The following is a 24,462-nucleotide window of genomic DNA, read 5'->3' as shown; positions in this document are numbered from 1 at the left end:
ATAGTGAACTCTCGTGATGGTAGTTGCGGGTTCTGGCAAGCCAGGGTAAAGGATTTTTTGGATAAGAAAAAAACAGAGCCCATATCAGGTGCAGGGGTCAGCCTGGGATAAGATTAAAAAGGAAATGGAGGAAGTGTTAGGGGACCCAGAGGAATGAAAGGTGGCTGAGAAGCCCACCCTCCTTTGGTATATGGGTAGTGGAAGAAGGTCCCTGTCCATGGGGACTGATGCCTTCCAGGGAAAGGAGGCACTTCAGTCCACTTGTAAGAGGTCTAAAGTAAGGGCAGCAGCATGGAAAGCTGCCAGTAATCTTTAAAAAAAAAAACCAAAAAAGTAAAAGGGTAAAAAAGTAAGCCCCCTAACACACCATATTTGGGGGCGGGAAGGAATTTTCCTCCAGGGCAGATTGGCAGAAGCCCTGGGGGGTTTTCGCCTTCCCCTGCAGCATGGGGCACGGGTCACTTGCTGGAAGGTTCTCTGCACCTTGAGGTCTTTAAACCATGATTTGAGGACTCAGACATAGGTTTGATACAGGAGTGGGTGGGTGAGATTCTGTGGCCTGCGTTGTGCAGGAGGTCAGACTAGAGGATCAGAATGGTCCCTTCTGACCTTAAAGTCTATTGTTCTCTGATTCAGTACAGGCATCTGGCACTGGAGGTAACAGTGCAACCAGTAACAACAGTAGGTTGTCATCTTATAGATCCAAAGCCCAGAAGGATCTATTGTGGATTATCTGGCCTGTCTTCCCATATAACATGGATGATAGAACGTCCCCAAACTAATTCCTAGAGCAGATCCTTCAGAAAAACATCCGATTTAAAAATTGTCAGTGATGGAGAATCCACCACGATCCTTGGTCAATTGTTCCAATGATTAATTACACTCACCATTAAAAATATACACCATATTTTCAGTCTGAATTTCTCTAGCTTCAATTTCCAGCCATTGAATCATGTCATACCTTCCTCTGCTACAGTGAACAACCCACTGTTCAATATTTGTTCCCCCTGTAGGTACTTACAGACTGTCATCAAGTCACCCCTTAACCTTCTTTGTTAAGCAAAATAGATGGAGCTCTTTGAGACTCTCCCTATGAGGCAGGTTTTCTAATCCTTTAACCATTCTTGTGGCTCTTCTCTGAACCCTGCCCAATGTACCAACACCTTTTTTGAATTGTGGGCACCAGAACTGGACACAGGATTCCTGCAGCGCTCACATCAGTGCCAAATAAAGAGGTAAAATAACCTCTCTGCTCCTATTTATTCACCCCAGGATCATACAATCATAGACTATCAGGGTTGGAAGGGACCTCAGGAGATCATCTAGTCCTACCCGCTGCTCAAAGCAGGACCAATCCCCAGACAGATTTTTACTCCCGTTCCCTAAATGGCCCCCTTAAGGATTGAACTCACAACCCTCGGTTTAACAGGCCAATGCTCAAAACCACTGAGCTATCCCCCTGCATTAGCTCCTTTGGCCACAGAGTCACATTAGGAGCTCATGTTCAGCTAATTATCCACCAGAACCCCCAAATCTTTTTTAGCCACTGCTTCCCAGGCTAGAGTCTCCCATCGGTAAGTAGGGCCTACACTCTTTGTTCCTAGACGTATACGTTTACATTTAGCTGTATTAAAATACGACATTCTTTTGCTTGCTTCCAGTTTACCAAGCAAACTAAATTGCTCAGAATTAGTAACCTGTCCTTTTTATTATTTTCACTCTCTCAATTTTTGTGTCACCTGCAAGTTTTATCAGTGATCATTTTTTTTTTCTAGATCATTGATAAAGATGTTAAATAGCATAGGGCTAAGAACCAATCCCCCCAGGACCTCACTGGAAACAGACCTGCTCTGACAATTCTCCATTTATAGTTACATTTTCAGATCTATTATTCAGCCCATTTTTAATCCATGTAATGTGTGCCAAGTTAATTTTACATCATTCTATTTTTTTTAATCAAAACATTGTGTCATAACTAGTCATACACCTTACAGAAGTATGTTACATCAACCATATTACCTTTATCAACCAAACTTGTGTGATCTCATTTTTAAAAAAGAGATCAAGGTAGTTTGATAGGATTGATTTTCCATAAATGCATGTTGATTTATATTAATTACATTATCTTCTTTTAGTTCTTATTAATCAAGTCCATATCAGCCCTCCATTATCTTGCCTGGGATTGATATCAGGCTGACAGGCCTGTAAATACCTGCTGTGATGCAGTAGGGACTGTCTGTGTGGGGAGTGGGAGAGCAGGGGAGGACTTTAGGGGATGGACGATGCCAGGGCCTGTAACCTGAGCTAGGTAAGGGAGGGGAAAGGTCAACACCTTTGCCCGGGAAGGGGACAAAGGAAGGGAGTGGCAGAAGGGAAGCAGTTTGAGTTCGGGCTTGGGGCTGGGTGGGCGGAATTCAGGGTATCCTAGCTAGGATCCAAGCACCCTGAAATCCCAGAAGGACTCGGTGGAGGGGTCCTGACTGTGCCTGCAAGCCCTGCTGTAACCTGTGTTCCTGTTGTCCAATAAACCTTCTGTTTTACTGGCTGGCCGAGAGTCACTGTGGGTCCCAGGAAGAGGGGTGCAGGGCCGGACTCCCCCACACTCCGTGACACCTGCATCATCACATTTAACCTTTTTAAAAATTAGCACAACTTCAGGTTTCTTCCAGTCTCCCAGAACTTCTCCAACGCTTGTTGAAAATCAACATTAATAGTCCAGCAAGCTCCTCAGTCAGCTCTTTTAAAACTCTAGGATGCAAGTTATCTGGGTCTGATTTAAAAATGTCTGATTTTAGTAACTGCTGTTTAACACCATCCAGCGAGACTAGAATGGAAAGTATGTTATCACCATATGATGAGCCTGCATCATCTGTTTCTCCTCCCCTCCCCCCATAAAGAACAGAAATATTTATTGAACACTTCAGCCTTTTCTGTATTATTATTGATAATTCTACTATTTCCATCTAGTAATGGACAATATCATTATCAGGATTCACTTTGTGCCTAGTTTATTTTTAAAAACTCCTTATTGTCCTTAACTCTGCTGGCCATAGATTTCTCCTTATACCCTTGGCTCTCCTTATCAACGTTCTACAATTCCTAACTTCTGATTTATAGTAACTACTTACCCTTTCTTCCATTTACGCTTACACACACACACACACCTTTTTACAGCTGCTTTCACTTTCTCTCTAAACCGTTTTGTTTTTTTTAAACCGGCAAAGCCTTCTTCCTCAATTGTGGCTTTTTGGGCAGCTAGTAATGTGGTCTTAAATGACTGCCAATTATCATTGACATTTTTCTGATTAAATTTTTCCTCACAGCTGATTTGGCTTAATTATTTTCAGCTTTGTGAAATTGGCCCTATTAAAGCCTCAATATATTATTGCTCCTGGACTTCGTTCTGCTTGCAAACTAGAAATGTGATCAAGTCATGATCATTTGTACTTAAGCTACCATTAATTTTTAATTCTGTGATTAGGTCCTTTTTATCGGTTAGGATAATGTTGAATATAGAATTTTTGTATGTTATCAGTCTTGCCCGTGCATTTCACAGACATTTGCTGAGAGCAGAAGAATTTTGAGACTCAGGAATCTTGGACTCCATTCCCGGTTTTGATGGGAAAGTGATTCCAACAGTCACGGGCCCTTCTGCCCCTTTGGTCCCAAGCCTGACCCCTGTTGTAATAATTGGGTTGACAAATGTATCCTAATTGTGAGCTCAACTATAAAAAGTCTGTAACATTTATCAAATACAATAACCTGTAAGAACAAATGTTATTGGAAAATAGGTCAAGTTGCTTTCAATTCTGAGTGTTATAACCAGGTGCAAGAAAACCAGGCAGACACACTAAATTAATGCAAACAAAAAGGTCAAGTTGATACAACTCAAGGACTACGTTAAAATCATGCTTGGTAAAAACAGAAGATGTGGAACCAGAAATTAATGACCAAAAATGGCTGTATTGGCTATTAGGCCTAATTGGTGGACAAAATAATAAAGGGGTGGGCTATCCACCCATCACTCCCTTTTTAGGTCTTAAAGAGATTCGTGGGGAGAGGGGGAAGAGGAAAAACAGATGGAAGCAACTGAAACAACTTCACCATCATTGCTGTCAGTGTCTACAGCTCCTTGCACTCCAGATCTTCTTTGTCCTAATCCTAGGAGATGATCTGACCAGACTGGGCCAGAAAGCAAGATTCAGATAACATTGCCACCTCTACTGGCTCCAGCTAACCCCAACCACCACCTGACACGAAAGGGGATCAGACTTTAACAGCAGCAGCTACAACAACGCCTGCTCATCTCAACTCATGTCTTTGTCAGCCTGTAAAACAAGGGGGGGTTTCCTTCTAAAAATCTCTCTCCAGCTCAAGGGAAAGGCAATAAGAAATGTTGTTTAAATGGAGGCCTTATTTAATACTTTACATTTCAAAGCCTTTAATTGCTTTTCCTTCTTTTCTGTGTCTTTATGAAAATTCATGTTAACTCTTTATTAGTGTGTTTGCAGCAGTACTAAGCAAGCTGTGGTGTCTGTCTACTAAACCCCAAATCTCGTTGTAACAGTTTAATATTGGACAGGGACTCGCTCAACACCTCTGGGCCATTTATTCCATCTGAATTAATACAACACCCCTTCTACCTTTGCCACCTCCAGCTTGATCCTGTGCCAACCCTGTCTCCACCCTAAACTTCTCGTTCTGTCTTCTCCTTCCCCCGGATCTTCTTCCCAATTCTACCCCTTCATCCCATGTTCAGTCTCCTTCGAGCCTATCTCAGGCTCCCTTCTGAAATTACCATCTGCATCCCAGTCCCCTTGCCCAGCCAGTCCTAATATCTCCCCAGCTTCCAAACTGTCTTCCCCTCTCATCCATGTTCCTTATCCCAGTCTTTCCCCATCCAGCTCTTGTCCACTCTGCATTTCAGTTTTCCTCCTCCTCCATGCTGCCTGGGCACAGCACTGGGTGCACTGAGGGCACAGAACACAAGTCTCCCTGCTGTCCGTTCTCATGCCAGTGCTGCTGGAACCTGGAGCAGCAATTGCAGAGAAGTCCTTATCAGCCCCAGTATCTCTGTTGGAGCAAAATCTTCAGAGAATTTAGCTGCAAAGCTCTAACAAGGCTATTGGGCATACGCAGACTCAGATTTTTTTCATAGGCTTGTACCTTGACCAAACGTGGGCTGTTTTTCCCACAAGGAAGTAAAAGGTACATCTCTATCCCCAAGGCAAACCCTCTCTCAAATTTCAAGTTCCTGCTTCAAAACATGGACGTGCGAGAGCTTCTCAAGAAATCAGCTGCAAGAATTTGTTGTAACATGGGCAAAACAGCCAATTTTTCCTCCTCAGAAAAGCCATTTTTGCTGTAATTTTCCAGTAAAATTCAGCTGAGGTAGACACCTGGTATGGAGAAATTCAGCCCAAATGGTTAACGTTTGGCAAAGTTAGAAGCAACAGAAAACAAGATCTTATAATAGGAAGTATGCTGGGCAACCTTAACTCTAGGTATCACCATCAGCTTTACCTAAAATGTATTCTAAAATGACAAGAGTCAGCACCTCCACGCCTGTGCATCCATCCACACCAGCCTGTGACAACATAGCTATTATAAGAGCAGTGTGTGAAAGCACTACGTGCCCTGTAGGTATGTAGATACTTTCACATGGAGTGCAGTTATAGTGCAAGTGCTCGTTTCAGCCTACATACATCTGTTGGGAGGTTCTGTGACCTAGAGAATGTTATAGCATCTATCACCGTATTCATCACTTCTTATTATCCATATTAACATCTGATCCTTATCTGAAATCAGATAAGCTCTTGGCCTTTGTATCCAGTGGCAGAGAGTTCCACAGACTGACATAAGAAAAAGCATTTCCTCTTACTAGTTTTAAATTTGCTGCCTTTCAATGTCACTGAATGTCTCCCCCCTTTTCTTGAATTACGAGCCAGGGTTAATGCAAGTGCCCCATCTCCCTTCTTTATCTCATTCATTGTTTTGTTTCCTGTGTATGCCCTATCTCATTTCTAACCTAAAACAGTCCTAATCTTTTCATGCTCTTCAGGCCTCTAAGTAGTGTCACTGCCTTTCTCTAGGCCTCCTCACTATATCTGCTAGATCCCATCTGAGATGGGGGACCAGAACTGAGCAATGGAAGCATCTCACTGGCTTATACGATGACATACTATTTCACTATTGTGCACCTATCCCCTTCTTGGTGCAAACACGATTAGCAGTAGCTGGGGCTCCCCCCCACAACCATCCTGGACCGACAGGGAGGCCCCCTCCCACCCCCAGGTCTGGGGGAGACAAAGTCCAGCCAAAAGACTCCTCCTCTCCCCAACAGCACCGGGGGGCAATGCAGCGTGAGCATCAATAGGGCCTCTGGAACTTTTGGACAGACCATTTTCTTAGGTGTTGATTTCTGACACTCTTTTCTCCTTGCTAACTGGTTCGTTCTTCAACTCCCTCCCTTTTTTCAATATCGCCCATTCCTTTACCAATTCCTAGTCTCATTACTCATCCCTGTTAGAACATAAGAACGGCCACACCAGGTCAGATCAAAGGTCCATCTAGCCCAGTTTCCTGTCTGACAGTGGCCAGTTCCAGGTGCCCCCGAGGGAATGAACAGAACAGGGAATCATCAAGTGATCCATCCCATCACCCATTCCCAGCTTCTGGCAGAGGCTGGGACACTTCAGAGCATGGTTTTGCATCCCTGCCCATCCTAGCTAATATAGCCACTGATGGACCTATCCTCCATGATCTGATCTAGTTCTTTTTGAACCCTGGTATAATCTTACCTTCACAGCTACCTTTGGCAAAGAGTTACGCAGGTTGACTGTGCTCTGTTCCCTTTACAGCAGTTTTCTCAAACTTTTGTACTGGTGACCCCACCCTTTTATAAATTAAAAACACTTCTTTATATATTTAACAGCATTATAAATGCTGGCGGCAAAGCGGGGTTTGGCATGGAGGATGACAGCCCCCATGTAATAACCTGGCGACCCCCTGAGGGGTCCCGACCCCCAGTTCAAGAACCCCTGATTTATAGTCTCCCAGGAGGACTTTGCCAATGGCTTTTTTGGAAGTCCTAATAAATTGTCAGACAATTCTTCTTTAGCCACTATTTTGTCAACACACACAGATAATTCCGGTAGAGGGGCACGGTTTTCCTTTGCAGCAGCCAGGCTGGTTATTCTCTATCAAATCATGGTCATCAAGGTGATTTAAACTCTATTTTTAATTATCATTTCAACCACTCACTCACCTACTTCATTCTTACATTTCTTCATAATTCAAAGTTATTTCTCTTATGACAGGAGAGATGTATTACAGGCCCTACAAACTGTGAGCTTTATTTGTTCATGTGCATGGACAAAGCCTCAAACCTTGTGGGTGCTCTCAGAAGACAAAATATTATAGGCACAGCATAAGGCCTCACTAGCAAACCCCGCTTTGCCCCATACCACGGTTGGTGGAGTCAGCAAACAAGACATTTGCAAGGAGCAGGTATTCACTTTTACAGTGGAATTCTTCAGGACTGCAGCTCGTGGAAATAGTATGAGCTGCAAACTTGTCCGCTGGTTGGCAGTCTGCTGCACAAGGAGTCTTAGAGCCATCGTCCAGTTCGCACCCAGAAATTGGATGTGACATGTACAGGCAGAAACTCCAAACAGTTCCACTTAAAATAAGGATCTTACAGTGGCACAAGCAGGACAAGGCTCTTCTACACATTCTCCTCTAAGAAAATGGCCTAATCCAGGGTGTGCTTATTGGGGAACTGAGGCAGAGAAATACGGCCCAAATCCACAAAGGCGCTTAGGCATTGCAACACTGTGCACCACAGTGCCTAACATCTAGGCTCCTAGAAAATCACAAGACCACCATAAAGCCTGAGTTAGGCACCCAGGCTCCCTGCACAATGAATGAGGAGAGACAGGTGAGTCCAATAGTTATCATCAATGGTTCCGTCAATGTGGGAGGGTGTATCTAAGTGGGATTCTGCAGTTGTCAGTCCTGGGTCCAGTATCATTAAAATGTTCATTAATGACTGGATAATGACATGGAGGATACGCTTATAAAATCTGCAGATGACACCAAGCTGGGAGGGGATGCAAGCAGGAGGACAGGATTAGAATTCAAAAAGACCTAGAAAAATTAGAGAACAGTTCTGAAATCAACAAGTTGACATTCAAAAAAGACAAGCGTGAAGTACTACACTTAGGGAGGAAAAACCAAATGCATGACTACAAATGGGGAGTAATTGGCTAGATGATAGTACTGATGAAAAGGATCTGGGGGTTACAGTGGATCAGAAATTTAATCTGAGTCAATAAAGTGATGCAGTTGCAAACAAGGCTAATATACGGGGGTGTACTGACAGCAGCATCATATGTAAGACGTGGGAGGCAACTGTCCTGCTCTACTCAGCCCTGGCGAGGCCTCAGCAGGAGCACTGTGTTCAGTTCTGGGCACTGCATTTTAAGAAAGATGTGAATAAATTGCAGAGAGATCAGTCAGAGGAGAGCAACAAAAATGATAAAAGATTTAGAAAACCTGACCTATAAGGAAAGGTTCAAAAAACTGGGCTTGAGAAAAGACTGGGTAGCGAGGGGGCAGGGGAGGGGGGCTTGAAAACAGTCTCCAACTATGTCAGGTGCTGGTACAAACAAGGCTGTGATCAATTGTACTCCATGCCCACCGAAGGTAGGGCAAGAAGCAATGGGCTTAATTTGCAGCAAGGGAGATCTCCGTTAGATATTAGGAAAAAACTTTCCAAGGGTGGTTAAGCTCTGGACTAGACTTCCAAAGGAGGCTGTGGAAACCCCATCACTGGAGGGTTTTTAAGAATAGGTTGGACAAACACCAGTCAGGGATGATCTAGGTTTAGTTGATCCTGCCTCAGCATAAGCAGCTGGACTTGATGACCTCTCAAGGGATGAGGGGGAGGAATAGCTCAGTGGTTTGAGCATTGGCCTGCTAAACCCAGGGTTGTGAGTTCAATCCTTGGGGGGGCCACTTAGGGATCTGGGGCAAAAATCAACACTTGGTCCTCCTAGTGAAGGCAGGGGGCTAGACTCAACTCAATGACCTTTCAAGGTCCCTTCCAGTTTGTTTTTTTTTAAAAGGTCTTTCAGCTCTATGATCATCAGAGTCCAGAGATTTTAATCAAGTGGTTTCTACATCATGCCTGTAACTTCTGATTGGTCTTTTTAAAAGATCCAATCTTGATTTAAAGTCTTCAGCTGAGAATCCACCACATCCCTAGGCCAATTGTTTCAGTGGTTAATGACCTTCACTGTTAAAAATCTGAGCCTTATTTCCAGCCCGAATTTGTCTAGCTTCAACTTCCAGGCACTGCATTTCATTCTGCCCTTGCTAGATCAGAGCCATAGCACTATCAGAAATCTAATGCTCTGTAGGGACTTTTAGACTGTCAAAAATACAGAAAGTAAAGGTGATAAACAAACGGATAGAGCTTCTTTACTCTCTCGCACTATAAAGGCAGGTTTTCAAGACCGCAAAGCATGCCTGTGGCTCTTTTCTGAATCCTTTCCCATTTTTCAATATCCTTTTAGAAGTGTGGAGACCCAGTATTCCAGTAACAGTCTCACAAACAATGGATACAGAGGTAATAACACCTTCCAAGAATTGCATCAGCTCTCTTAGTCAAAGCATTACACTAAGTACACGTTCAGTTCCTACCACTAACCCCAACTCTAAACCAGAGTCTCTACTTTCCAGTCCCCCATCTTATAGGCATGACCTACATTCTTAGTTACTAGATGGATGATCTTCCATTTAGCTGTACTAAAGCAAATGATATTCAAGTGAGCCCAGCTTGCTGTATGATCCAGATCACTTAGTCAAACCTGCTCCCATTATTTATAGTCATAGCTTTATTCATGGATTTTGAAGGCCAGAGGGGATCATTTAATCAAGTCTGACATCCTGTATAATACAGGCCAGATAATTTCATATAATTACCCCTCTATTAAGCCCAATAACTTCTGAATAAGCGTCTCTTCCGGAAAGGAATCGGGTCTGATCTGAAGACAAGATGTGGAGAATCCATCACTTTCCCTGGTAGTTTAACCATAGAAACAATCACCTTCATTGTTAAAAATGTGTGCCTTATTTTAATTGGAATTTGTCCAGCTCTACCTTCCAGCCATCAGTTCTTGTTATGCCTGTCTCCGCTAGGTTAAAAAGCCCTTTAATACCCACTATTGTCAAACCATCTGTCAATCTTCTCTGTAATACGTTAAACGGGTTGATCTCTTTAAGGTTCTCACTGTACAGCATTTTCTTCAGTCCTCAAATTATTTTTGTGACTCTTCCTTCTTCTTACTATCAGCTCCCTACTTGGTGTATCCATCCAAGGATCCATAGCATCGCACTGGGAGCTCATGTTCAGCTGCTTGTCCACTATTACCCCATAATGCTTTTCAGCTGTTGCCTGTCATGATACAGGCCCCACTCCGTAGGCATGGCCTGCATTCTTTGGTCCTAGATGTGTAACTTTGCATTTGGTTGTATTTAACCACATTTTGTTTGAACAGGCTCAGCTTACCCCATGATCGAGATTGTTCTGTGCCACTCCTCTGTCTGCATCATTATTTCTCACTCCACAAATCTCTGTCACATAGATCATGAGTCAGAAGGGACCACTGTGATTGTCTCACCTCCTGTACAACACAAGACTCCCCTGAAATAACGCCAGAACATCGCTCCTGGAAAAACATCCAAACTTGATTTAAAAATCATCAGTGATGGAGAATCCACTACAATACTTTGTGAGTTGTTCCAATGGTTAATTACACTTAGTGTTGGACCTTATTTCTAATCTGAATTTGTTTAGTCTCAACTTCCAGCCATTGGATCTCATTATAGCTTTGTCTGCTAGACAGAAGAGCCAATTATCAAATATTTGTTCTTCATGTAGGTCCTTACAGATTGTGATCAACTCAATCCTTAACTGTTTCCTTGTTAAGCTAGATAGATTGAGCTGCCAGAGCCTACCACTACAAGGCGTGTTTCTTTACTAATCCTTTAAATCATTCTTTTGGCTCTTCTATGAACCCTCTCTAATTTATCAACATCTTTCCTGAACTGTGGACACCAGAACTGGACAGTTCTCACACCAGTGCGAGTACAGAGGTTAAATAACCTTTCTGCTCCTGCTTCCTGTTTATTGCAGTGTTGTTGGATATGGTCTCACAACTTCATTTGGTGGAAGTGACAAGCTTTCAAGCTACACAGAGCTCCTCTTCGTATCTGGAGCAAGTTACCAGAGTGTCACAGCTACATGGAAGGTGGGACAGATTGTTAAGCAAACCAATTGAAATGAAGTGCGCAATTAACAGCTCTGAAGTCATTGTACAGAAGGAGGGTTAGTAGATTACAAATTGTTGCAATGGGCCATAAACCAGTGTCTCTGTTGAGCACATGATTTTTATTGTCTAGCAGAGTTATGAATTTAAGTTCCCAGGGTCATCTTTTGAAGGTGTTGCATGGGTTACCTTTGAGGATGAGGACTGGTAAGTCAGGATATAAAGTGATCCCTCTGTGAAAGGTGTTCACCCACGGGTGACGGGGTGTTTGTGTCTTACTTTTCTGTGCGAGTTCATCAAGACTTTTGTGATTATCTGATTTTAGCCCCATAGTTGGTTTTGGGGCATCTGATGCACTAGATGAGGCACACCACATTGTGGTAAGGATGTGTAGGATCCATGGATCTTGAACAGTGTGTTGGGTTTTTGATCACTGTGGCAGTGGAGATATGTCTGCAACCTCGCCAAATTCACCATCAGAAGCAAGCTTCCCATAGACAGGGCACACCAATTTTAAGTGGCACCAGACCCTGCCAGAACAGATGTAAAAACTGCAGATATATCTCCACTGCTATGATGATCAATACTCCCCACAACACACCTTCCAGAATCCACGGGTCCTACACAGCCTATCACAACATGTGATGTACCTCATCCAGTGCAAATGTGATATCTGACCAATCAGTCCCCATCCTCAGAGGAAACCTGCACACCACCTTCAAAATAGGAACCTGGGAACTTAAATTCATAGTTCTCCTAGACACTAAAAATCATGGGTCAGACGCTGGTTTTATGGCTCATTACAACCATTAGTAATCTACTAACCCTAATCAAATCACCCACCTTGTCTCACTCTGATTCCCTTTATGGAGTGAAGGATCACATTGGCCCGTTTGGCCACAGTATCCCATTGGGAGCTCATGTTCAGCTGATTATCCACCATCACCCCCGGGTCCTTTTCAGAGTTCCTGCTTCCCAGGTTAAAGTCCCCCAGCCTGTAAGTAGGGCTGACATTCTTTGTTCCTAGATGTGCACATTTACAGTTAGCCATATTAAAATGCATATTGTTTGCTTGCACCAGTTTACCAAACAATCCAGATCACTCTGTATCAGTGAACTGCCCCCTTCATTATTTACCACTCCTCCAAGCTTTGTCATCTGTGAATATTTACTTCTGGATGATTGGTAAAAATTCTGAATAGCGTTGGGCTAGAACCAATCACTAAAAACACATCTGCTCCATGATTCCCCACTGACAACTACTTTTAGAGACCCGTCAGCCAGTTTTTAATCCATTTAATGCAGTGGTTTTCAAACTGGTTTTGCGTACCACTAGGGGCACACGAACTCTTAGCGGGGGTATGCGAATGACGGAGGAGTTTCCATAGGCATAGTTTGATGCCTATATATGGAGGGCCAGGGCCCTCCAGTCACCACTCTCTCGCCGCCCAACTCTGAAAGCAGTGCCGCCACCAGCAGCAGCGCAGAAAGTGAGAGCCAGCTGGCTAGAGAGCGGAGGCTGCTGGCCGGGGCGCTCATGTTTGTGGCATGGGAGGATTATTTTTTAATCCCACTCCCACCCACTCCCCCAGTGTTTCCTGAATTTTTATCCTGCTCCTGCTATTATGGCAGCAGGTCCCGCAGGATCCCAATCCTGCTGAAGGGCTCTAAAATTGTCCCAGCAATGATTAGACATGCTGTTCTCAGCAGATGTCTCCCCACCAGCACCCACCCACTCCCTGAACCCCTGTGCAATGGGATGGGAACCCCCCAACCCTCCCAACTCACTCATGCAGAGGCAGAGTCCTCCTGCACTCTTACAAGGGGATAAGCAGTCTCCTCTTCCCCACCTTTAATCCTCCATGCAAATGGCTGGAGAACCCCTGCATCGTCATGCAAATGGGATGGGAACCCCCGCCACCCCGCCATCCACAGGCAGAGGCAGGGAGAACCCTCACTGCCACCTTACTTCTGTGCTGCTGGTGGTGGCAGCGCTACCTTCAGATTAGAGCCCTGCAGCAGGACTGGGGTCCTGGAGGACCCGCTGCCAGAACAGCAGGAGCGGGATAAAAATTCAAGGAACAATGTGGGAGTGGGACAGGATTTTTAAAAAATGATGCTCCCGCCCCACAAACACCACAACAGTAACATTCTCCCAGTCTTTGGAATTTCTCCAGTGTTCCAAGATTTATTTAACATTAACGTTAGCAGGTCAAAGATCTAACTCTTTCAGGACTCTTAGGCCTGCTGATTTACCACTAATTTTTGTGCCATCTGCTAACATTACCAGCAACGATGTTTATGTTTTCTTCCAGACCACTGACAGATATATCAAACAGCACTGGGCCAGACAGATCCCTCAAGGACATCACTAGAAACACTCATTTACAACTACTTTTTGAGATCCAGTTAGCAACTTTTTGATCCATTTAATATGTTACTATCCATCATGTGCTTCCCTGATTGAGTATAGTGTTAATTTTTAATCAGAATTAAGTCAAACGCTGTACTGATGTCTATTATGTGAACCAAACTTGTAATCTTACAAAAAAACATTATCTAGTTGATCTGACCTGTTTTCCATAAACTGTGTTGATTGGTATTAATTAGGCAGCCATTCCTAATTCATACCTGCTTTCCTTTGATAGTCCCAAGAGAACCATCTGAAATACTTTTTTGGGTTCCTGAATCCAGCAGTTGGAGGAAGAACAAATCTAATGGTCGGACGTAGAAGCTAAACAAATTCAAACTGGAAATAAGATGCCAAATTTTAGCAATCAGGGTAATTAAGCACTGGAACAACTCACTTAGGATGTGAAAATCTCTACCTTCCTCAAAAAGCAGCGAAGAGTTCTGTGGCACCTTATAGACTAACAGACGTTTTGGAGCATGAGCTTTCGTGGATGAATACCCACTTCGTTGGATGCATGTACTGCATCTGACGAAGTGGGTATTCACCCATGAAAGCTCATGCTCCAGAACGTCTGTTAGTCTATAAGGTGCCACAGGATTCTTTGCTGCTTTTACAGATCCAGACTAACACGACCACCCCTCTGATACTATCTTCCTCAAGTATCTTTCTAGCTTAGCTCAGGAGCTGTGGCCTGCATTATACACAGGGCAGCCAGATTATATTACCATCTGACCTTAGACTCTATGACCCTTAAATCCTTAGAGGAAGAGCAATTAACTCTCTGCCTCTCACATTAGTTATACAGAGGCCAACTCTAGAGGACACGTATGCACTGGCTTTCAAATTCTGCCCTCTGTACAGGACATGGTCAGTGGTTGTCCTTTCACTTAAAGAATGGGTGCCTCAATACAGTGTCTATGGACAGAAAGAAACTGAAAGAGAGAGCACCACAGGGACAGATTTCTACGGTCCAATTTGCCACGCATACATTGGAAGCTGCGTGCACAAGGCAGTTGTACCAACACTGCACCTGTGAGAACACAGGCCGTAGTCACTCCCCTCAAGCCAGCTGTGAAGCTTCCAACATGTCCTGCTTCTCATACCTCTCTTACCTTTGGGAGCAGCATGCGTCACGATGCAGCTGTATGATCTCCATCACCACAGTATTAGAGCAGCCTACAGATCAGCCTGCCCTGAACCACACCGCATCACAACAGGACTGTACATTTGAATCCCAACTGACTTGCTTCTGGGCTCTAGCCTGGCTTCACAAGCTTGATATTTCCATTAACCTGAACTCACGAGGCCTGCGTAAAATGCAAGCAAGTTCCCAGGTGGGAAAGGCGCCACCGCCATTGTTCACATGGACAGCTGCAGCCCTGGATCTCATTGTGCCTGAGCGTTACTCGCGGAGGTGGAGGCGATGACCTGAGCATCTGCAGACTGCAAGCAGTTGACGTGGTGGCACTTACCCCACATCAAGGGCTTGGAGCTTGAGCTCAGCCTGCAGCTGCTCAGCCTGCTCTGGAAGGAGCTCCTGGCCTTACCCAAGCCACTGCCCATTCCTGGTAGCGCTGCAATAGTGCCTGAGGGCTCCAACCAGGGATCAACGTACTATGCAAACGCTTATTAAAAAGATGGTGCCTGCTCCATTCAAACAAGCAGTTGCCCACCTCTAAAGAAAACTGCAGCTCCTGGCCCCCGACGGTGAAATGGGATTCGGACTCAGGCATTTCTGACCTCTGGCCCTTACTCTCTAAGGCCTGACAAGCTGTCGGCTGAGGAGACTGGGCCCACTCCAGACCCAACCAAGCTGGTGCTGGCCTTCTTAACACACACTCATGCACGCTGGCTTTTCTTCGCACTTTTATCCAAACTACATGTACATCACAGTAGAGAGCTGCGCTCACCCAGCAGCATTCCTTACACATGGCTAAAAAAACAGAAGGGACACAGGGGGCAGGGGAGAAGTCTCTCTCAGGCAGAGTTTATGCTGACAGGTCACTGTTATCAAATCTCTCCTGGTCATACACCTCTGCCACCACCTTCCTGCCAGCAAACCAGCGCCCGTTCAGGGCCTGAATGGCTTTGTGAGTCTCCGAGGCCATAGAGAACTCTACAAAGATCTTGACGATGATCTCAGCGTCCTCCTCCTCGCCCTGCTTCTCTTGGTAGATGATGACCCTGTTCACTGCCCCAAACTTGCCGCACTCTTCAGTCACTTCTCCCTCCAGATCGTCATCAATGTCCTTTGGATCCACCATGTTGCGCAGCACCATCACAGTTGACTGCAGGAAGAGGAAGAAAAGAGAGAGGTGACTGAGCAGGTTCATGGGACTGCTGGGGTTAACCTTGAAAAGCCATGACACCTGCACATCACAGCAGCCATTTCAGTGCCAGGCCTGAGCAGCAAAAATTAACATCCCAGGGCTTTCTGGAACCAATCTGTAATGATACTGCCAACAGGCACCATGCTGAAGCACACTCAACCCATGTTCAGTATAGCCCAGAAATTATGACTCTTCAACAGACATCTCCAGCTCAACTGCTTAGGCCAGCAGTGTACCAGGAATTTGCCACTTGTTTTGTGTCCTGAAGATGTGGCTGGAGAGATGCTATTTTTAAGACTGTGTTTAAATCTTACAGAGATGGATTTATCAAACTGATTTCCCTCTTCTTACCTTCACTTGCATGACACGTCTTGGTGGCAATTATTCTTCATGTTAGCTTTATCTTGGAACTTAGTGGCTGATGTAAGTAGTTGGCCTCACAGGCCTAGAGACTGAAGGTTTCTAATCATTCTCAGAACAAGTACATTACAGGGGATACCCACACACCAACCCACCAGCGTGGATCATGCTCCAGAATTCTCCCAAGCCTTCACCTCATTCCATTCTTCTGCCCTAACGCACCCTTCTGCAACAGGAAGCCCATCGCCATACTATTATTGCCTCTGCCCCCCCGGACGCCTGTCCCTCTCCATCCTCCCATGTCTCTGTCTCAGACCAGCAGCATGTGAGATTAAATAAATTTAAAAATTGCTCTGTATGCACGTGAAACCAGCTCTTATCTCTTTGTAATTCACACCTTCTCAAAGTCTCTCCCCACTCAGGCCAACACAACAAACTCAGAATTTGCAGGTCAAGCCGTTTTGAAAAAAAGGAGTTAGGAAAACCTTTGGTGTAGCTTTAAAATGCATTTTCTGATGTATCTAAACTTCCCCCTTGAGATGCGATGCTACAGTTCTTGGGGAAATTAAGGTGTGAGTTGTGTAGATCAGGTTTTTATGGACAGTTAGCTTCAACCTTAACTAGGGGACAGCCAGTGTCTCAACAATACCACCGTTGGACCTTTATATTTTCAAAGTACAGGACACATGAGCTAATTTTCACAGCCCCTCAAGAGGTGCAGGTCAATATTACCCCTATCTGGCAGAAAAAAGAAGGGAAGGGCCTTGTCCAATCCCAGAAGGATTCAGTGTTCAATCTGAAATCAGAACTCAAGTTCTGTGCCATCACTAAGATATCTGAGAATCACTGGGTGGGAGTCTCTGGCCTGTGTTCTGCAGGAGGACAAACCATGGCAATGTGAATGACAGAGAGGAAGGCAAAATCTGGGGGCCAGGTCATCAGTGACTATAATGTCTTAATACACCATCAGTCAGTACCGGGCAAATTAGTCGAAACAATAGTTAAAAATAAAATAGTCAGACACACAGTCAGTTAAAAATAAAATAGTCAAAAACAAACTGTTCAGCAATAGTCAACATGGTTTCTGTAAAGGGAATCGTGTCTTACTAATCTATTAAGAGTTCTTTGAAGGGGTCAACAAATATGTGGACAAGGGGGATCCAGTGGACATAGTGTACTTAGATTTCCAGAAAGCCTTTGACAAGGTCCCTCACCAAAGGCTCTTACGTAAATTAAGCTGTCATGGGACAAAAGGGAAGGTCCTTTCATGCACTGAGAACTGGTTAAAAGACAGGGAACAAAGGGTAGGAATTAATGGTAAACTCTCAGAATGGAGAGGGGTAACTAGTGGTGTTCCCCAAGGGTCAGTCCTCGGACCAATCCTATACAACTTATTCATAAATGATCTGGAGAAAGGGGTAAGCAGTGAGGTGGCAAAGTTTGCAGACGATACTAAACTGCTCAAGATAGTTAAGACCAAAAGCAGACTTTGACGAACTTCAAAAAGATCTCACAAAACTAAGTGATTGGGCAACAAAATGGCAAATGAAATTTAATGTGGATAAATGTAAAATAACCCCAACTATAAATACAATATGATGGGGGCTAATTCAGCTACAATGAGTCAGGAAAAAGATCTTGGCGTCATCGTGGATAGTTCTCTGAAGACATCCGCGCAGTGTGCAGAGGTGGTCAAAAAAGCAAACAGGATGTTAGGAATCATTAAAAAGGGGATAGAGAATAAGACTGAGAATATATTATTGCCCTTATATAAATCCATGGTACGCCCACATCTCGAATACTGCGTACAGATGTGGTCTCCTCATCTCAAAAAAGATATTCTAGCTCTAGAAAAGGTTCAGAAAAGGGCAACTAAAATGATTAGGGGTTTGGAATGGGTCCCATATGAGGAAAGCTAAAGAGGTTAGGACTCTTCAGCTTGGAAAAGAGGAGACTAAGGGGGGATATGATAGAGGTATATAAAATCATGAGTAATGTGGAGAAAGTGGATAAGGAAAAGTTATTTACTTATTCCCATAATACAAGAACTAGGGGTCACCAAATGAAATTAATAGGCAGCAGGTTTAAAACAAATAAATGGAAGTTCTTCACGCAGCGTGCAGTCAACTTGTGGAACTCCTTACCTGAGGAGGTTGTGAAGACTAGGGCTATAACAGCATTTAAAAGGGAACTGGATAAATTCACGGTGGTGAAGTCCATTAATGGCTATTAGCCAGGATGGGTAAGGAATGGTGTCCCTAGCCTCTTTGTCAGAGGATGGACATGGATGGCAGGAGAGAGATCACTTGATCATTGTCTGTTAGGTTCACTCCCTCTGGGGCACCTGGCATTGGCCACTGTCGGCAGACAGGATACTGGGCTAGATGGACCTTTGGTCTGACCCGATATGGCCGTTCTTGGTCAAATGGCTGGACAACACAGCACAGCAAAGAGTGAGCGCTCTCTGAGCAAGGCACCTCACTACAGAGATCCTCCTTTATAAGGCAGAGAGGGAAAAGCCATGACCGTAGCCTACAGCAGATGATGACTGGTTATGATACAGGCATTTGTACTCAGTAAGACACACCTTTTGTGAACTCGTACCATACACTGTGCTGCTGAGCTGTACAGAACTAAAAGACAGACCCAAGCCAGACTTGTGGCCTGTAGGCTACACTGTATCTCTGGGAATCTAGAATTAACTCAGAGTCATGCTCACCTCCTGTTTGCGAAGCAGTTTCTGCATCACCATGTGACGGGCACTGCTGCCGGATATGCTCATATGCTCCTGTTCACTCAGCATTTCAGGCCTCTCTGACTCCTGGAAGATTTCCTCCTCCTCCTTCTCCTTCTTAACCTCCAACAGAGCCAATGTTGGGGGACTTGCTAGGATAGGATTCACTACTCCCACCTGTGGAATAGTGACGGGAATGGGTGGTCGAGCGGGGGTCACACCTGCAGGTGAATACACAGATTGAAGGAGGAGGTAAAAGGAGCCTCCCTCTAGGATTGGCACTCTGCCACATCAGGAAGAAAGCCAGCCAGTGACACCCAGCCTTATGGAATTAGGAGAAAGGTTATAGTAACTGCAACACGAGCCACTGAGAGAGCCTGACAACCAGGGCAAACAGCGACTCTACCACCAGGTATGATGCGCACATGTGGGAATCTGCCCATTCGAAGGGGAGACAGTGCAATGGGGCTGCATCTGTTTTGCATGTGGTAAGTGACCACCGTGGTGCTTTTGCTCAGGGCACCGTGCACCCCTGCAGGGAGGCTTAGTGCCCTTACCGCACTCACCACACACTCGTGGAGAGGCCTGCGAGGCAATGCAAGGAGAAATCAGAATTCTCTGCAAACCATTCAGTTTCAGTACGATTCAGTTTCAAACCCTTTAGTGGGGCTGGTGGTCTGTCTTCCCAGTGCAGGAAGGACTGAGACCACACCCGAAAGTCTGCTCATGCCCCTCCTTCAGGGACAGTTTCATTTTCCCACGTACAAAACTCAACACGTAACAAAGTTAAGCCTCTGATCAAAGCAGCTGCAAGGAACCTGAAACCTGTTCCCTTGCATCTCTCCCCACTGCTGCAGGGTCAGCCACTGAGCCCACCTGCTTCCCACAGCTCTTCTCTTCAACTGAGTTCTCTCAGCTCTTTACAGGAATCACATGGGTCTGGTAACCAAAAGGGGTAGCTGGCCCTGGCTACACTTTCCATGAAGTGACCCAGCTGTGGGGACTCGTGCTATCTTGGAGTAGTTGTGGAAGTGACAGAATGAAGAGCAGACGCACCCGTAATGACTCCTGGTGCCTGTGCTGCCATTACGGCCTGCGGCAACGCCCCTAGAGGCTGAGCCAGTGTCAGCGCTGGAGACACCAGCCCAGGTGTTGCTAAAGTGCCAAGGACTGCAGCTCCTGCCACTGCTTCCTACAAGAGAAAAGCCAGAGTGTTAATTCTGCTTCAGAGAGTCACACTCAGGGTATGCTCTGCTCAGACTTTTTCTTTTTACCTTTGTAGAGACTGACCAAATCGCCAGGGCAGGGGGGCAAATGACCTGTAAAACTACTAGGCCCAGCTCAGCCACTGGCCTGAGCGGAGAAACATATGCAACTCTGCTTAATCGCACAAACACGTGCCGAGGATTGCCCTGAACTCACCTTTCCTGTAGACAGCTGCCACGTACCAACCCCCTGAAGAGCAGGCACTGCCCCACACTTCAGTTATCACCCCACATCAATCAGCTCGTGTGTAGGGCCCTGAATGACAGACATGCCAAGGGAACCCCAACCCAAAGTCTCCAGGATGGTTGTAGCGGGATGGAGTCAATTCCAGAGCAAAAAGCTTCCCCGCTTCCTAACCACCTCTGCTCTTCTAAGGTGGCCCTAATTAGGCAATACTGTTTCATAACCATCAAACTAAATCAAAACAGATAAGCCTGTCTGTGGTGTAAATCAGGCCCGTTTCTACACCTTGGCAGGTCATACCCAAGACTGGAGGGTGTAGCACAGACAGCTACTCCTAGGCCAGTCTCCACATGAGGCCAGGAGAACTACTCTGTAGGGTACAACCAAGGCCACCTAGTCGGGAGCTCCTGTAAGTACAGCACTGGGCCAATCTGTATCCCTGTGTTCAACAGGACTGCTGGACTCTAAATAACGCACGCACTCACCCACCTCGTTTCAAGTCCTGCTGCTCTGTTTCTTACCTGAGCTGTTATCTTTGCTGTGGCAGCTGCTGCAGCTACAGCTGCTGCAGGGGGTAATCCTCCAGGTGTTGCAGGTGTTAGGAGAGGCATTGGGGGAGTGACAGCTTTGCCAACCCGGAGATATTGGCCACCCAGGTCAAAGAGGTTCATAGATGAGACAGCATCTTGTGATGACTGTGCCTTCTCATACTCTGCAATGATAATTGGAACCCTAACAGTGTGCTCCTTAAAGATGGACATTTCAGGCTCCCGGGGAAAATGCCCCATTGCCTGCCTCCTAAACATAGACCCCTTTCCCTGAACAACTTAGGTTTGTACTTCTAAGAACACAATGGTCTAGAGCGGCAGCCATCAGTGTCCCTACCAACCACTCCCACACCTCCCAGATAACAAACCCAACCCCTCTGATTATACAGGATCTTCTCAAACATTGAGCGTAAAGGGAGATAGTTCTTGTCACACCCTAAGTTCTAGCTGTACAAGAACACAGAATCCAGTTTCCAACTGAGAGCCAGGAAGCCCTCTGACGTCAGGCCATGTGCCGCTCTCAATCCCACTCTAACCCATAACTGAAAGTAGAAGCTTATTGCCACTGGAGGGAGCAGACATGGATCCAAATCCAATGACATTCCCACCCCACTCCATGACAGGTATCAGAGCAGCCAATTTACCAATGAAGCCATAGCCTTTGTGTTTCCCTGTTGTGGGGTCCCTGGCTAGCGTGCAGGACTTAATCTTCCCAAAGGCCTCAAACACACTCTTAATGTCGTCATCGGAAAGGTCCTGATGAACAGACGCCACGTAGATGCGGTTGAAAGCCCGGGCCTCCTCTGCGAGCTGGTCTATGATTGGTTGTGCCTGTCCAATATTACTAGGCCTGCCGACCTGCAGAGAGCGAAGCAAACACAAACACTGAGTGCTCCAAGAGGGACTCACCCAAGACACAAGGACTGTAAATGCTAACGAAGAGCAGTTGAACCCCACATAACACTTTCCAGGGCACAGCAATTAGCACCACAGAGCCAAAGTTAATTATCATGTCTGGGTTGTAGTCTCCAGTGACTCCACAGGCCACCACGGGATATGAGGGTTACGGAGACAACCCAGATACAGGATGTTTTCTGTGGCACTTGTTACTGAGGCCACTTCCAGACTAGGGGAGGAAAATCGATCTTAGATACGCAACTTCAGCTACGTGAATAACGTAGCTGAAGTCGAATTTCTAAGATCGAGTTACTCACCCGTCCAGACGGCGCGGGATCGATATCCGCGGCTCTCCGTGTCGATTCCGGAACTCCGTTCTGGTTGACGGAGTTCCGGAATCGATGTAAGCGCGCTCGGGGATCGATACATCGCGTCCAGACTAGACGCGATATATCGATCCCCGAGCAATTGATTTTAACCCGCTGATACAGCGGGTTAGTTTGGACGTGGGCTGAGCAAGCATATTTCAGGCTTGTATCTTCCCTCCCTGACTAGTGACTAGCTTCCAATGCTACAATTGACTAGCAGTCACTGCTACAGGCAGGGCACAATGCCTCCATATCATTCTCTGGAGCTCCCAAAAACCCATAATCTATCAGGCACAACTGCCTGAAAAGGGACCTAAGAGGAAATGATTCTGGTGAAGATGTAAGGACACTGGGTTTTCAGAGACACCGCAAAAGGGATGCCCCCAAAAGTCTCCCACATCTGTCAGGGAATCTCTTACTTGTGCCTCGGAATACAAAGCTCAACTCCCTTGTCCCTTTCAATTTGTACTAACCCCCCTACCCCTGCAGGTTACCCCAGAGCCTCATTTCCCTCATAATACACATACAAACAAGCCCCCTTTCTGCAGAACCCAACAGGCACAACCAGAGTCAGCAGTCACTCACCTGCCCTCTCCTTAGGACCTGGCTGCTGCATACAAGACTCCATATCTAGGCCACAAAGGGCTCCCATTCTGTGCACGGGGAGGAACAGAACAGAGTCCAACATCCCTCCCTCCTCTTAGTGTATATTAACACTTTATGGGCTCTTCCCAGAGAGTCAGAGGCAGGTGCCAAGAACCAGTCAGTTCTCAGTGAGTGGCCTCAGATGGTGCTTTGAAGAGGCCCACTGAGGGTTAGTTAGGGGTTCGTTACAGGAGTGGGTGGGTGAGATTCTGTGGCCAGCGTTGTGCAGGAGGTCAGACTAGATGATCATAATGGTCCCTTCTGACCTTAAAGTCTATGAGGAACAGATCTCCTAGGAACACAGATTTTCTTCTTCAGGATCCTCTAACCATCTGAAAAGCCCCATCCTGTAACACAAACAGCAGCATGAGCCAGACTCACCTCCCACGTGACACAACCTGCTGTCACTCACCTTTATGTTTCTCCCACCCAGCATGACTGAGTTCATCTGCTCCAAGGCCAACTGAGCAGCTTCAGGCACCTCATATTCCACAAATGCAAAGCCCTAGGATAGAGGGGAAACCCTATTAAATTGCACCACTCTCTTCTTGTTGCACGCCCTAGAGCTCGCATTCCCCACTCTGCCAACTAATGTAGCCTGCCTGTATCACACTGTGCCAATCCCAACTGTTCAGACAGAGAATCCCATCCTCAAAGCCTTTCTCAATAGCATGCTAATACAGAGAGCAACAAGCTGAAGCATGAAACTGCCTGAACAGACTTGCAGCCACTTGCTTCCTGAGCTGCTTATACATAAAATAGGCCTTTTAGCAAGGGAGAAAGGCCAAGGCATGCACACAAGGCAGGCTAACTGCTCAGCATTCCCCAAGCTCCATGCCCCACATCCCTACAACGGTCCCACATGCAGCTGGTAGGTCACTGCTATGGCTTCTGGTGATACTAAAAACGTAGGCAGCGCAGGAGGCTATTACATTCAAATCTAAAAGCTCCAGCTCTGGGCACATGCCCAGAACCCTCAGTGGAATACAATAGGGACCATTAGCTGCAGAACCACCTACTAAGACAGCTTGCGGTATACTGCAGACTAGGAGGGTGAAGGCTCCTCCTTCCCTGGATGCATGCAGAGTGACCTTAGAGAAAAAGAAACCACACCTAGGGGCTGTTAACCAACCTTGTGTTTCATTGTAACAGAGTCCCAGGACATGTCAATGCTTTTGATAGGTCCAAATGGGGCAAAGGCCTGGCGGATGGTGTCCTCTCCCAGTTCATAGTATATGGAGCCCACGTACACACGACACATGATGGCCAGTGCCCGCTGCCTCTGAGCTGCCATCTGTTTTGGAAAGAAGAACTGGTTGGTTAGCTTAGGGGGTAGTCACAGATACCAGGACAGCTCTCTCTCCTGTACCACCCTCCCCAGGAGC

At 45.8% G+C, this 24,462-nt stretch overlaps 1 protein-coding gene and 1 long non-coding RNA gene across 16 annotated transcripts in view; both read right to left on the bottom strand.

The window, feature by feature from the left end:
• Nucleotides 1-1,927: 1,927 nt before the first annotated feature.
• Nucleotides 1,928-6,878, bottom strand: LOC127044506 (uncharacterized). The gene is made up of 2 exons (XR_007772509.1): nt 2,614-6,878; nt 1,928-2,212 (listed from the first exon to the last, which is right to left on the bottom strand). It is a non-coding gene; the product is annotated as an uncharacterized LOC127044506 (long non-coding RNA).
• A 344-nt stretch (nt 6,879-7,222) lies between these two features.
• PUF60 (poly(U) binding splicing factor 60) overlaps nt 7,223-24,462 on the bottom strand; it is a 67,221-nt gene continuing 49,981 nt past the window's right edge. For 5 of the 15 annotated variants that reach the window (XM_050939369.1, XM_050939380.1, XM_050939381.1 and 2 more), the window contains 9 exons: nt 24,210-24,371; nt 23,490-23,582; nt 21,812-22,025; nt 21,141-21,331; nt 20,227-20,362; nt 19,156-19,391; nt 14,859-16,034; nt 13,965-14,082; nt 7,223-12,356 (listed from right to left, as the gene is read on the bottom strand). In XM_050939369.1, the coding sequence (XP_050795326.1) occupies nt 15,735-16,034; nt 19,156-19,391; nt 20,227-20,362; nt 21,141-21,331; nt 21,812-22,025; nt 23,490-23,582; nt 24,210-24,371 (1,332 nt within the window). In that variant the 3' untranslated portion in view covers nt 7,223-12,356; nt 13,965-14,082; nt 14,859-15,734. The remainder of the gene's footprint in view (nt 12,357-13,964; nt 14,083-14,858; nt 16,035-19,155; nt 19,392-20,226; nt 20,363-21,140; nt 21,332-21,811; nt 22,026-23,489; nt 23,583-24,209; nt 24,372-24,462) is intronic. The other 10 variants (XM_050939372.1, XM_050939373.1, XM_050939377.1 and 7 more) reach the window with 10 other exon arrangements.

This window comes from Gopherus flavomarginatus, chromosome 2 (genome assembly GCF_025201925.1).
Source record: "Gopherus flavomarginatus isolate rGopFla2 chromosome 2, rGopFla2.mat.asm, whole genome shotgun sequence".
Classification (NCBI taxonomy): Eukaryota; Metazoa; Chordata; order Testudines; family Testudinidae; genus Gopherus; species Gopherus flavomarginatus.
This window is presented reverse-complemented; position numbering and strand designations above follow the sequence as displayed.